The sequence below is a fragment of the Hydra vulgaris genome, chromosome 15, assembly GCF_038396675.1.
Source record: "Hydra vulgaris chromosome 15, alternate assembly HydraT2T_AEP".
NCBI lineage: Eukaryota > Metazoa > Cnidaria > Hydrozoa > Anthoathecata > Hydridae > Hydra > Hydra vulgaris.
The window spans coordinates 55,355,001-55,370,653 of record NC_088934.1 but is presented as its reverse complement, the minus strand read 5'-3'; the positions used below and the strand labels follow the sequence as shown (position 1 = coordinate 55,370,653).

At 27.1% G+C, this 15,653-nt stretch overlaps 3 protein-coding genes across 3 annotated transcripts in view; 1 reads left to right on the top strand and 2 right to left on the bottom strand.

The window, feature by feature from the left end:
- Positions 1-410: 410 nt before the first annotated feature.
- LOC136092089 (uncharacterized) lies at positions 411-1,924 on the top strand. The gene is made up of 4 exons (XM_065819808.1): positions 411-539; positions 624-647; positions 893-1,042; positions 1,439-1,924. Exons 1-4 carry the CDS (start codon positions 411-413, stop codon positions 1,922-1,924), a joined length of 789 nt encoding a protein of 262 aa, XP_065675880.1.
- A 4,225-nt stretch (positions 1,925-6,149) lies between these two features.
- LOC100207293 (peptide deformylase, mitochondrial) lies at positions 6,150-6,888 on the bottom strand. The gene has a single exon (XM_065819108.1). The coding sequence runs from the start codon at positions 6,886-6,888 to the stop codon at positions 6,172-6,174; it is 717 nt and encodes a 238-aa protein (XP_065675180.1). The 3' UTR covers positions 6,150-6,171.
- Positions 6,150-15,653, bottom strand: part of LOC100204448 (E3 ubiquitin-protein ligase Itchy) — a 111,475-nt gene continuing 101,971 nt past the window's right edge. Inside the window, exons 21-25 of the mRNA XM_065819107.1 lie at positions 12,012-12,152; positions 11,780-11,900; positions 11,489-11,690; positions 9,973-10,045; positions 6,150-8,172 (exon numbers count right to left, since the gene is read on the bottom strand). Of these exons, the coding sequence (XP_065675179.1) occupies positions 8,073-8,172; positions 9,973-10,045; positions 11,489-11,690; positions 11,780-11,900; positions 12,012-12,152 (637 nt within the window). The 3' untranslated portion in view covers positions 6,150-8,072. The remainder of the gene's footprint in view (positions 8,173-9,972; positions 10,046-11,488; positions 11,691-11,779; positions 11,901-12,011; positions 12,153-15,653) is intronic.

Sequence of the window (15,653 nt, the reverse complement as noted above, 5' to 3'; positions counted from 1 at the left end):
AATAATATTGAATTTTTTTTGGACATTTAAAAATTTTTATTTTGCTAACTAATAATAGATGAATTTACGTTTATTGACAATGAATGGTCTCTAAAAATCAAGATAAGATTTTATGCCGTCCGCGATCGGTGTGCACCGTCGATTGTAATAATATTAGTAAATGTGATTCTAAATATACACTTGTGGGTTTTCGGAAATATAAAATACACATTACAGACTATCTGTCTGTAGATAAATTATCGTTATTTGTTCGTTGCACTTATTGCATGTCAGACGTCAGTTAACAACAGTTGCATACACAATAGACAATAGTTACAGACTTTATTTGTTTCTTAAATTATAAGTTAACCAGTGAATAGAGTTAAAATTTAAAAATGGAAGAAGATCGTCATTAATTAAAGCGAGTTTATATGAGTGGTGCAGATAAACGAAAATTGGCAAAAGAAAAAGATAAAAAAAATACGGAAATAATTTCAAAAACAAGGCGAATGACAGAGTTTTTCATAACACAGCCCAACACAACTTCTTCTTCTTCTGAGGTTAGTTCAAAGTTTTACAATTACTATACAAAGAATAAATATTACTTTTAATAATATATATTTTTTATTTTTTATATTTAATAGCATATAATAATAAAATATATGCAGGTAAGGTAGTTTAAATAATAAATATTACAATTAATATTTTTTTCATGTATACATACTATACTATACTTATCTCTTTAAATAAATCGAAAAAAATTATACGTAAATTGGCCACTTAGGTATATATTAATTAAAAAAAAAAAAAAAATTGAAAATCAAACGCATTAATATTATAAATACAAATTTAAAAAAGTCTTATCAGTTTAATTTCCATTAGGTACATATTTTAAATATTTTTTTTATTTCAGTCTTATGAAAGTGCTCTACCGCCTCAACTAGAAACTATCGCCGAAAACCCTTCACCTAAAAATATTGTTGAAGAAACAAATGAAAGCTTAAATTTAGATATAGGATTATGGCCTGAAAATATGACAGGATTAATAGATTATTGGGCAAAAGTAGGAAGTTCAAATCTACAAAATTGTAATGAAGAATTATTTATACAAAAATCAAAAAAACAGTGAAGTTGAAGTTTACTCGTAAATGTAATAAATCATTGTTTGAGCGAAAAACTGCTAACGGAGAAATAATTAAGCGTTCATAGTTATGTTTTTCACCATTCAATGGTAGCATTTTTTGTTTTGTTTGTAAATTAATGTCTAAAACAATTTACTCATGATGGTTTCTGTGACTGGAAGCATGCAGATAATCGATTAATAAGTCAAGAAACTTCCAAATATCATTTAAATTCTGTGATTAATTTAGCTGTTCGTTCAAAAGAATTAGGCCGTATTAACAATGAACTTATAAAATAAAGTGAAGATGTAAAGAGTTACTAGCGTAATATAATCAAGAGACTCGTAAGTGTTATAACATTTATATGTGAACGAGGTTTAGCATTACGTGGTAAAAATGAAACTGTCGGTTCGTCTAAAAATGGTAACTATCTTGGAATTCTTGAGCTAATAGCTGAGTATGATAATTTTCTTAAACGGCACATTGAAAATCATGCAAATCGTGAAAGTGGGCACACTGACTATTTATCTTCTACTATCTGTGAAGAATTAATAGAAATAATGGGAAATAATGTTTTGAATGAAATAATTTCTCGTATAAAATTATCTAAATATTTTTCAATTTCATTAGATTCAACACCTGATGAAGGTCATATAGATCAATTAACATTAGTTTTTAGATATATTGAAAAAGATACACCAGTGGAAAGATTTTTGGTATTTATGCCAAATCAAGGCCATAAAGCTCAAGATATGTATGATGGTTTAATAAACTTTTTAAATAAATATGACTTAAACATAAAAAATTGTAGAGGCCAATCGTAAGATAATGCTTCTGCAATGAATGGGAAATATAATGGTCTCCAATCAAAAATTCTGAAAAATAATAAACTAGCTTCCTGGATTCCATGTGCTACACATTCCCTAAATTTGGTAGGAAAAGCAGCAGCCGAGTGCTGTACTGCTGCTGTTGAATTTTTTGACTTTTTAGAGCAGTTATATGTATTTTTTACGGCATCAACAAAACGTTATGAACTACTGGTTAAAGCTCTAAGTTTGGAAAATACCAAAACCCGTATCCATGTACCACAACGAGTTAATACTACACGCTGGTCATGTAGATCTGATGTAACAAAAGCTCTTATACTAGGCTATAAACAATTTAAAAGTACTCTAATTCAAATAGCTGATGACTTTGAACAAACAACAAAAACGCGTTGCGATGCAAATTGTTTATACAACAAATTGTGCACTCTTGAAACTAGAATTTACAATGTTTTTTGGAATAATATCCTTGAAAGAGTAGATAAAACTAATAAATTACTGCAAGATGCGACATTAGACCTTAATGCTGCAATATCTGCTATTAAGTCTTTAAAGAATTTCATTCAAGCTAAACGTGATAACTTTGATCAATATGAAAAACAAGGAGCAGAAATTTCGGAAACAACAGATTATTTGAAACACCGTAAACAGCAAAGAAATATCCGTTTAAATCCAATAGATTTTTATGAAACACCCGAGGTAGATTTAACTTCTTCTCAAAAATTCAAAATTCAAAATTTTTTACCTGTAATTGATACGTTTATTTCTAACTTGGATAAACGATTGTCTGCTTATGAATTGGTATACCAACGATTTGACTTTCTTTGAAAAATAGAACAACTAAGTAACCAAGAAATTGAAAATGAAGCAATTAAACTTGTTAAAATTTACCAGGATGATATTGATGAACACTTAGGAAACAAACTTATTCAATTTCAAGAATTTTATAAACATTTTAAAGATGAAAGCAGTGAATTTCACAATATTAGTCAAGAACATTAATGTATAAAATATTAATTAATAAAGAAGTAAAAGATTGTTTTTCTAATGTTGAAATAATTCTTCGTATTTATCTTGTTATTATGATTACAAACAGCAGTAGTGAAAGATCATTCTCTAATTTAAAGTACATAAAAAATAGATTGCGTACTTCTATGGACGGAGGCAGGCTCAATCAACTAGCGATAATGAGCTCTAAGTCTGATATTTTAAGAAAACTTGATTTTCAAAACGTTATTGATAAGTTTGTACAAATAAAATTAAGAAAAGTTTGCGGCATTTAATTTTAATTAGTTGACATTATTATTTTTACTATTTTTATTTATTATTTTTCATTTAACTACTTACACTGAATATTATGATAATATTACTTAATATACTAGTTACAGTAACTAGTATATTAAGTAATATTATCATAATATCGAGTATAACTAGTAACTAGTTATACTCGATTTGATTGTTTTTATAATTATTTATTATTAAATAGTAGTTAATTGTTACTAGTGTTACTACTACTAAACATAATAATAAATATTATTCAATAAGTAAAAAAATATATTTCCTTATTTATTTATAAGGGGCTCCCACAGTATATTCTGCCCAGGGGCCACCACATACCTAAATCCGCCCCTGAGCAGTAGGATTTCTTTTAGCAAGGTTTTGATTTAAAGAGCACCCTCTGCAGAATTGACTCATTACCTCAACATCTAAAACTTTTCCACTAGCTAATGAGAGTGCAACAACCACACCATTTAATGAGGAAAATTCCCTACACTGCCATGTCTTATCAGACAATACACCAATATCAAAAATATCATCTTCATTTTGACAATTTTGCCTTCAATCAACTACAGAATGAGCCATTGTTTCCTATGCAACTTCCTCTGTAATATTAGCTATTTTCAAAACAAGTTTATCATAGTTTTTTGGCGTCATTGGTTTTGGCATGTTCATGAGGGTTGTAAATTTTTAAATTCCAGAATATCCTATTCCAAGAGTTCTCATTGTGTATAATATACGCGTGTTTATATTAAAGATTCCTTTTTGATTTAATAATTTAGAAGTATAAAAGTTATTTTGATGTTTACATTTTGATCGAAAAATTGAAAGTTCTCATGCAAGTCCTCTCTTTTTGCTAATGTTTTCAGTTATTGCTAAAGTTGTTTGAAAGCAAATGGGGCAACTTAAAACTGATACAGCATCTGACAAAATAGAATTAAATTATTTCAAATTTCACTGCCATGTAACGCCTTTCCATTAAAAATCCCTTTTCTTTTTACTGCTCGTTTTGTTATTGGTTTAACTTTTATTGGCTATCTACTTTTACCATGTTTAAAAACTCTTAAAAAATTTATTTCTGTTGCGATAAAAATTGAGCTGAAACTAAATTTAAAAACTAATTTTTCTTACTAATAGTTTTATAATCTAACAAGAAGCTCTTTAAATCTAACAAGAAACCAAATAATATTTTTAGTTGCAAATTTTATCTAAATTTTCATTGCATAAAAAGTCATTTATTGAGGTGTACTACAAGATGTAAATTTATATTTTTTGAAAAACGACATTGTTACTACTTGAAAAATGCAAAATTTTGATACTTAGAGGAGTTTTCAGACATAGCCACTGCGATTTTTGAAATTCTTATATATGTATCTAAAACAGTTAAAAATTTTTTTTTGAATTTTTGGGGGTGCATCTCCCTTAACGTAACATTAAAGTTTTTCAAAACCTCTTTATTTGTTTTTCTTCAACTCCAGAAGGGGCTTAAAATCTTTAAATTGTTTTCTTAATACAGTTTATTTTTCATCTTCTTTCAAAAATCAAAAAATTCGAAATTCAAAAAAAAAAAAGAGTTCAATGGTTAACAAGCATTTTTAGGAAGAATCTAAGGGAACTTTTAAAAATATATTTATTTAGAGATTTTCTTTTTCTAATAATTTACAATACAATTTGATGTTTTTTCCCCCAAATGTAAATACTAAATATCGATTATTTTTTTGCGGGTAAAAAGTTCACAATTAATCTAAAAAAGGCAAACTCACCTTTCGCAAAATTATAAAGCTTTTGTTTTAAAAAATTCATTAATTTGATTATTTGTATTTTTTTAACGGTTATTTCCTGATTTAGTATATAGCTAATGAGTGAAAAACTTTAAGTACTATAAAACTTTAAAATTTTAGCAATCAAAAAGTTATTTTTTTCTTATCTAATTTTTTATTAACGATGCATTTGATAACTAAAGATTTTTCAGGTTTAAAAAAACCTAAAAATTACCCCCCCCCTCCCCTGCTTTATATTGATCTCAATCGAAAGAGTTGTTTGTTAGTTATAAAATCAAAACATATCGTTGTCGTATTGTAACTATAAAAGAAATGAAAACATATCGTTGTCGTATTGTAACTATAAAAGAAACGAAATATAGCATACTATTAATTTTTTGTATAAATGTTTCTTTTATGAATTAAAACCATTTTTATTTAAGAATCAGTTTTAAGCAATTATTTGCTTTAAAAGTTAGTTACACTAGCCAAAAAGTCCTATAGGACCTATAGGATATTGGAACAACAGCAACAACAAAAAAGACAAAACTTTGATAAATACAAACACTTTTAACATACGTGTTTTATTTTAATGGGGTTCAAATCTGAAATTTTTTTTTTGTTCCAAATTCTTGTAGGATTTTATTGAACTTTGTAACTAGGGTAGGAGAGAACGAATAAAACGAGTTAGGAGAGAATGAATAAAAATGTAAATATACTTAAATTTTAAAAAGTGGTAATACAGGGTACATACAGTTTTATTGCCTTATTTTAAACATCTAATAGCATAATAGATTGTACAAAATAAGTTTTAAACGTTTTCTAGAAACACAGTACAGCGCAATATATATCATATTTTCATTGCAGTACAGCGCATTATATATCGTATTTTTCATTGCAATATATATCGTATTTTTCATAGCAGTACAGTACAATATATACTTTACTTTTATAGTACATACTACAGCACAAATTTTACACGTTTAGTGAGAAGAATTTAAAATTTGAATGGTTTTTTTAACTTAGTAGATGATAACAAATTAGAATTTAATTTTGCGATGCACAAAATCATAGCCTATATTTAATTTGTGAAACTATGCGACCAGAAGAATTCAGACTTTGAAAATTTATATGAATAGCTTTAAAATGTTTTCTGCATTAAAAAAGTTCAAATGATAAAACTAAAATGCAAAACAATTTTTTTTAACTTCAGTCTACAAATTCATTCCAACTATCATTTATTAAAGTTTTGTATAACATCGTATCAACAAAAAGGTTTCCTTGCAGATGATCCACTTCGTGTTGAATAATTCTTGAGGTCCAACCCAAACTTCGAAACGTCTCTGTGTTTCCGCTTACATTTAACATTTCAACTTCAATCTCTTTCACTCGAGGGACCATAGCACGGTAGCCTTTTACACTCAGACAACCTTCTTTAAGTGCCAACATTGTTGGATCAATAATTTTTATTTTTGGATTGATCATCACTTTTAAAGGAAATAAACTCATTTGAAGTTTCGAAACTCCTTTGCTGCCATATTTGTCCATAGCTACTTTTAAATCATATCCTGTAAATTCTACCGCAATAACTTGAAGAGGAACACCAATCTGTGGTGCGGCTATTCCACAGCCATTATGTCGTCGCAATGTCGATACTAAGCGATCACACAGTTTTTTAAAATCAGGTGTAACTATTGTCGCCAAATCAACTGGTTTCGCCACCTGGCGTAGCACCGGGTCCCCAATTTGCCTAACTTTATGAGTATCTTTAGTAAAATTATTTATTAAGTTTGAAGTCCATTCACGTATACTGCGTTGATGCTGAAGAATAAAACGCTTATTGTACATGATACTTTGTATACATAAACATAAAAAAGTGGAAAAATACAATTTAACGAGTGTAAGCGTTTTATAAGCATAAATCATTGTTATAAAGTTATTACTTTAACTGGATGTTTGCAAAAAAAGCAAAAGGTAGAAAAAACGAAATGTATGTACAACAACTGACATATAAAAATAAGCGCAACGACGTTTTATCCAGCAACTAATTGGCTTTGATAAACTATAAACTCGTTGCACATTTCAAAAAATATACATACAAATTAAAATATTGGCGCGTTAAAAAAAACCGTTTTACGTAATGAAACAAGAAAGTAATGACATGAAAAATGATATAAGCATAGATGGTTTTTACATTTGCTTATACATAAACTAAGATTTTTTTTAAAACCAGAAATTATTGTTGCTGTTTTTTAGCATTTATTTAGCAGAACACATAAACTATTTAGCAGAACACATAAACTATTTTATATATATAAAAAAAAAGAAAAGAAATAAAAGCGAAAAATGATTTAAAATGTCGCTTTAAAAATATAATTATTTTTAAAACCAAAACAAAATAAAAACAAAAAAACAAAATTAAAAAAAGTTATATTTTACAAAATGTTCGACAACAATAACAATTTCTAATAAAATGCGTCAAAAAAGTTTGTCATTTAAAAAAAAGCCATTTTTACTTTTAACTGTATTCTAAATACAGAAAAAAAGAAAAAAAAAACTTGATGTTACAAAAAAGAAAAGAAAAAACCTCTAACAACAATAGTTGGTAGGCAAAACAAAATTGCGGACAAATAAACGCAGAAAAATATGGACGTTTCCATAATGCACCACACAATAAAACTTTTAATAATATGTACTTAGTAAACATAGTAACTCAAAAATATTTTCTTATGAAATTTTATCATAGCAACATTAATCATTAATTTAAAAAATAAAACTAAATGAAAAGAAACAATTTATGTATAAAATTTCATTCTTATAAAAGTAAAAAGACTTCTGAAAAAGCTTCTTCATTAGTCTTTAAAAACAAGAATTTTTCATTTTCATTTTGAACAAATAAATTAATAAACGTGGACTTGTTAATTACAAGGAGTTATGATTAACTCCAGTCACATAGAATAGTCTCATAAAAATTTGACCTAGAGTGATATATAAAAAATTTTTGAAAAAAAAAAAAGAAAATAAATAACCATTCTTGAAATTTATTATGAACCATACTTAATTGAGAAATAAATACGATAATGAAAATAATTCGATGCCGTGAAGTAAAACTATTCTTGTCCAAATCCTTCAGTTTCTTCAATTGCAAATGTAAGCTTCTCTAGTAATTGTTCATAACTTCGATATGGAGGAAGATCCAACCGGTTAAAGCTAAAAAAAATTATCTTTGTAAGATAAACTAAATAATAACAAAATTTTGATAGATTCATGTTTTTACCATTATCTTAAAAATTTCAGAATATCTTTATGTTGCCAACACAAAGGAACTGTATCAGAATTTTTTGATGTTTCAATCAAAAATGGAGAAATTTTTCATTTATAAATACATATATTATTAAATATTATTAACAATTTTTTTAAAATTGTAACAGTTATTTTTCAACTATGTACTTAATAACTTGTCAACGAAAACTAATTCAGAACGAGCTCAGAACATTAGAGACAAATTGTTTGACACAACTATACATTTCTGCTTTGAATATGTAAGTAATATATTATGTATAATTATGTATAACAAAATACTAAAAAGTGATACTAAAAAATGGATAAATGAAAAATAAAAATAATTTGTTAATAATAGGTTAATTAAAAGTAACAGTAAAAATAAGCAAATAAAAATAATTGTAATAATTTTAAGCAAGTGATCGATGTCACATAAATAATAAGCAAGTAATAGATGTCACATAAATCATAAGCAAGTGATCGATGTCAAATAAATCATAAGCAAGCGATCGATGTCACATAAATCATAAGCAAGTGATCGATGTCACATAAATAATAAGCAAGTAATCGATGTCACATAAATCATAAGCAAGTGATCGATGTCACATAAATCATAAGCAAGTGATCGATGTCACATAAATCAAAAGCAAGTGATCGATGTCACATAAATCATAAGCAAGTGATCGATGTCACATAAATAATAAGCAAGTAATCGATGTCACATAAATCATAAGCAAGTGATCGATGTCACATAAATCATAAGCAAGTGATCGATATCACATAAATAATAAGCAAGTAATCGATGTCACATAAATCATAAGCAAGTGATCGATGTCACATAAATAATAAGCAAGTGATCGATGTCACCTAAATCATAAGCAAGTGATCGATGTCACCTAAATAAAAATATGATCAAAGGAGAGACACCAAAATTTCATTATAAATTAGACATTAAATAAATAAAAGTGAGTTACTGAATAGATAAAAAGGTTGCAAAGGCAATTAGTTAATAAATTGAGTATAGTTGATCGATTTCGATCCCTGGTAGTACCGTGCTCAACTTGTTTCTTTGCGCAGCAGCCTTGTTTATCAAGAATCGTGTTTCAGAGTTATAAAGTTGTAATCACAACTAAAAGCTTCTTCGACTGTAGTGGATTTCATGGCTTTGGGGAGGTGAATTGAGATAATATTAAAAAACAAAACAAAACAAAAAAACAACAAAACAAAACAAAAATTTAAACATTAAAGTTGAACATTTTGAAACATGAAAACGAATAAAAGTGATTAAAAAAGGTTGAACATTTTAAAACATTAAAACGAATGAAAATGATTAAAATTTTTTAACCACTGGTAATTTTTATTGTATTATAGATGTTGGTAAAAAAAAAACTGAAACATTTTTACATAAAGTAAAAATTGCATACCAATATACAGAATCGCGTTTAGTTGACTTGATTTGAAGTGCATCAAAATGCACATTGAGTTGACTTTTCTCAACTTAATGTGCATTTTTTAATAAAAACCTGACACTGTAGATAAAATAAAAATCTCAATCATGGGAAGTTTAAGGAAACCTCAATTATAGGATATCATAGGAGTTAATTATTGTATCAAGCACCATTACCATACAAAATAGTCATTGCACCTAAGCTTTACTTGCTTAGTTTTTACTCGCTTAGTTTTATAACAAAAATAAAGTTTGAAAAACTATAACTAAAAAGTTTATACCATGTATGACTTCGTGGAAGCCACGTTTCTTTACCAACCTTCTCTATACAAAACTTTTGGGGACCGTTACTTCCTGTAAATATATAAAATTTTATAATAAAAATGTTTATCAAAACTTATGCTATTAAAAAAAATAATTAAAGAGAGAAAAATAAAGTTTATATATATATATATAAAAAAATTTAAAATATACCATTTGATATCAGGATTTATTTGGAGAAGAACGAAGAAAAAAGAAAAAGAAAAGAAAAAAAAGCCCTTTGTTACCAAAGAAGACAATTTTTAAGACTTTAATTTCATTATGTTCTTCAAATCGTTAAGAAACCAAATTTACATTAACAACTGTTAAAGTACTTAAAAAGACAACATAAATTTTCAGAACAAAGTTATAGTGGCGTACTACACAGTTCATAATTTTAAAAAACAAATTATTTTTCCTATAAGCTGTAAGTGCAAATTATATGCTGATGATGCAACATTACTTTCAAATGTAGCAATAATTGTAAAAATTCAATTAAACTGTAAAAACACAATGAATAAACTAGCAAATAAAGTCAAATAATGATAAATATGGTAAATACAATTACTCAAATTCAGCGATGAAAAATGTAATGCATAATAGCAGAAATTTTAACAAAATTAAAACAAAAATCAAAAACAGAAATAGAAAAAAACTTATTGGACTATATATCAAAAAAATTTAAAAGCAAATTTTTTATAAATCATAGTTTTATAAATGATCGAACATTAATTATTAAAATAAAAATTTGCTTAAACTGTTTTACGTTGCCAATGAAATAAACTTTTGTTCATTTCATTGGCAACGTAAAATTTGCTAATGAAATAAACTTTTGTTTATTTCATTAGCAAGGCCACATTCAGAATGTACTAGTCTGATATTTGCATTATTTGGGTATCAGTAAAATCAAAAGGAATATATTCAACAAATAGCATTAGAAATTCTTTAGCTCAAAAGTTTGTCATTTTAGGAGAAGATTAGTTGAATTAAAGATATCATTAAAAAAAAGATGAAATAAAAAAATTTATTTAAATTTTTTGAAATAATAAAAAACATAATTGATAATAAAGTAGGAAATCAGTTTATTGAAAGTAATTAAAAAAGAAAATTTTAGTTTAAAATTGTTGTTGTTGTTGAGCATTGCTCAAAAATGAAATTCATTTTTTTATGCAACAATGTAAGTGATGTAAACAACTTTTAAATCTTAATTGACTTTATTTCTACATCTAATGTTGTTAAACTCTATACTTATTTTATATGTGTACAACTTTATTTCAATAAAAACAAATTTTGAAAACGTAACTTTAAAAATTAACTTATTGAGAGGTATGGCTTTTTCTGGTGGATAATAGAGAACTGTTTCCAGATATTTTCAATACCATTTTTTACAAATCATCAGCTTTTTGCTTAAAACAAAAATACCTCTTGCGACAATTTACCATGCACCTAACCTCATCCAAATAGACTTAAGAAGGGAAAAGATACCAAGATGGCTACCTATTAACTCAGCAAATCCACCAACTGGTAGTCGACAAGTTCCAGTAACAAACTGTAATAAACGTGATTTCTTTTCATTATCAAATGATTTTACAGCCTGCCAGAACCACAAGATCTGTTTAGATGTTTTTTGATATGTTCGATAAACAGTGTTTCGTTGCCAATCTTCAAGATCATACTCTTGCATACCACATAAGAGAGTCTAAATAATAATCCAAAACAAATTGAATTATTGAGACAAATCAACTTGAATTATTGAGACAAATTTCATAGCAAATAAAAAATGTAAACCTCTAATTCTCTTTCATCAAAACTTTGAAGCCAATACACGGGAAGAACTTCGTTGAATCCACTTAAAAATGATTTAGTTTGATCTACAACACCTCTTGAAAATCTCCAGTCAGTAATTAATCTAAAAGATGTATAAATTAAGGTTAATTAATTAGATAATTTGCTTTAATTATCTCAATTTATATTTCCCAAACTTTGATTCATTTTCAATTTCAAACAATTTATGCTTTACTCTATATATTCGGATTTGTTGGCATCTGTAACTTCTATTTCTTTTCCGCCTACTTTGAGTTCGTGCTCCGTTAATTTTCCAAGTACTTCCATGTCAGTAGCAAATGAAAGATCAAGTCCACAATTGTCTATACTATTTTCCCTTAAAAAAAAAAGATATATATGTTAATATGAAAAGAATTAAACTATATTTTTTGACACATACAGATGTATGTGTGTGAGTGTGTAAATATATATATATATATATATATATATATATATAATATATATATATATATATATATAAATTATGTCTGTGTATTCTACAAAGTGCTCAATATTCTTAAAGAATAGAGCAATAATAAATTAGTAAAAACACTTATATAATTTTTAGTTTTCTTCAACAACTTGTTTCTCCATCAGTAGGTTCATCAGGAAGCTTCCTGATAAAACTACTGATGGAGAAACAAACTGTGTTTTTACTAATTTATGTATGTATGTATATATATACATATATATATATATATATATATATATATATATATATATATATATATATATATATATATATATATATATATATATATATACAGGGCCGGCTGGTGGCATGTGCCAAGTGTGCAATGCACACAGGCGGCAAATTTCTAGGGGCGGCAAATTTTAGGATCAACATTAAATGAAAATTTGCCAAAAAAATACTTTTTTCATATAAAAATTATTATTATATATTATATATAATTACATCGATATTTCAATATTTAATTTTTTGACCAGGATGTCGGACAACCAGAGTGCTTTCTATCAGAAAACGATTGAACAGTTTCAAGTCTTTTTAGGTTATCATATATTGTACTTCGAGCAAATCCTTCCTTTTCAAAATGATTTACAATTTTTTTTATTTTTATATTAGGTTTATTTACAAAAAACATTTTGAGTCGCTTTCGAAAAGATTCTCGTTCAGCTGGATTTAACCTCATTTTAAATAATTGTGTTTCAAATAATAAAGTTTATATTTTATAGAACGTTTATGCCTACGCATAAAACCACAAAAACTAATTATTATGCTCAAATAATGAAATTAGGATTTGTCCGATAACTTCCGCATCACCCATTATATGTTAAAAGTTAAGAAACGTATATAAACAAAACCTTATTTTGCAGGTCATGGATTTGAGCAAAACATTGTGGCTTCATTGAATGAAAATAAACTTCCACTTGAAGATATGAGAGGTCAGGCATACGACAATGCAAATATGAGAGACAAAAACAAGGGCTTGCAAAAGAAAATTTTATATAGAAATAAGCGAGCACTTTTTGTCTCTTGAACAACACATTCACTTAATCTTGTTGTTGTTGATTCTGTAAAAGTTGAATTGGAAAATGTGATATTTTTAGAAATTATTCAAAACCTTTATAACTTTTTTTCCGGTTCCACAAAATGTTATATCCATCACTTACAGTTAAATCTTTAAGTGATACAAGATGGGAGAGTCACATCAGAGCTGTAAAAGCGATCAAGGAAATTATGCAAAAGATTTATGAAGCGTTGCGTGAAGTTGCCAAAAGCGATAGTAATGGAGCCACCAAATTATCAGCTGAATATCAGCTGCTAAAATGAATACTTTGGAATTCATAAGTGGAATTGTTATTTGGCATGATGTGAAGAAAGAAATAAACTGGACAAAAAAAATTATTCAGTCAAGTTCATCAAGTGTCAAAATTTCAATTGAATTATTAAAATCCACTGTAGCATTTTCGGAATGCAGTTACAATCAGACTAAATTTGATGACCATTTTAGATATTTAATACTTTAAATATAAAAGTATAAAGTTTATAAACTGCTGTTAGCGCAACTTTTGCCCGATCAACACTATGAAGATGAAAATTTCACATATATATATATATATATATATATATATATATATATATATATATATATATATATATATATATATATATTATATATATATAATTATGAATATATATACATATAAAGAACAGAGCATTAATCATCAATGTTTGATGTTTAGACAATTATATTCTACTAATTTATATATATATATATATATATATATATATATATATATATATATATATATATATATATATATATATATATATATATATATATATATATATATATATATATAGTTATTATATATATATAGTTATATATATATTATATATTCCTTCCTTGTTATATTATATATATATATATATATTATATATTATTATATATATATATATATACATATATATATATATATTAGGGCTGTCCAAAAAAAAATTTTTTTTTTCAGATTTGATTGCATAGTTGTTTATTTTGTGCCATTTGACATAGTAATTAACTGTGCAAAAAATCTTTCCAATCAGATAATGTTTAGGGGGTGCTCAATGACCATAAAGTTTTACGAAAAATGTGAAAAACATGGAAAAAGTAACAAAGTTCCACAAATTTCTAAAACCCGGTTAATTAGATTTTTCAGATTTGATCAGTTTTAATTATCTCTAAATATTAAATTCTGAATACAAATTACAATCCACATCCACTTTAGACTGGTTTATTAGCAGAGAAATTAATGAAATAAAATACTGCAATACGACTAAAGTTCTGCGGTTTTTGTTATATCAGAATTTTTCCAAAATAAAACACTAGGATTTTTGACTCTTTGTCATTGATTAAAATACGAATTATAAACAAAAAAACATATGAGCAATTAACATTTAATTATCGTAATGTTATAGTTCGTGCAATGTTAATGCTAGCGAGGACTATAACTTTTCAGAGTACACTTTCTGGCATCTGGCACTCGCTTTCTGTGATCCTCAACCACCTGAATTAACCTCTGTATTTCAGATTCATTCCTTGTAATCGATTCATTAAACATCGACATTAAAGCCACAGATCGTTCGGCAGCATCATTTACTACTTTCAATGAATATACTAAATTTTTTCCTTCTTGGTATTCTGGGGAATCATTCCAGGTAGCTGGATCGTTGTTGAACAGAAAATCAATATCAACCTTCATTGACCGCAACGCACTTGCTGAAACTGATGTCACCAGCATGCCCAGAGATTTCTTCTCTAGACTTTCAATGTTCTTTAATTTGATCAACCTTTCAGACCAGTTCTCACCGTGAAATTTCATGTTGGAAATCATTTTTCGCTTCTCTTCCGTTTGAAGTTTGTTTGAAAACAAAGCTAGTGGGACCAATTCTGGTGAAAGGTACCACAAATGGTTTTGAAAGTTCTTGACTGCTGCTTCGGAAATCGTTTTATTCACAACTGCAAACTGCTTAAGTTGCTGAAACAGAAACAAGTCATTAACTGGAGCATCGCTGGCATTTGTGCATGATATCCAAGATTTTACATAAACCAGACTAGCAAATAAGCAAAATTCACAGAGATTTTTTTCCTCTTTTGTGGTCAACTTGAACTCTTCACGAAATAAATAAATCTTAAAACAATAAATAACCTTGGCCATCCAGCGAGCCATGTGATAAGCACCAGGGATCTTGAAATGATAATTTTTCTCTTCTTGATCAGGCAGTTTTCCAAGTATTAACAGACAGAGATCCATGATTTCTTTGTAGTCATCCCTTGGCATTTTAACATGCAGGTTTTCTTTGAGGAATGCAATCACTTCATTTTGTAGTTCTTGC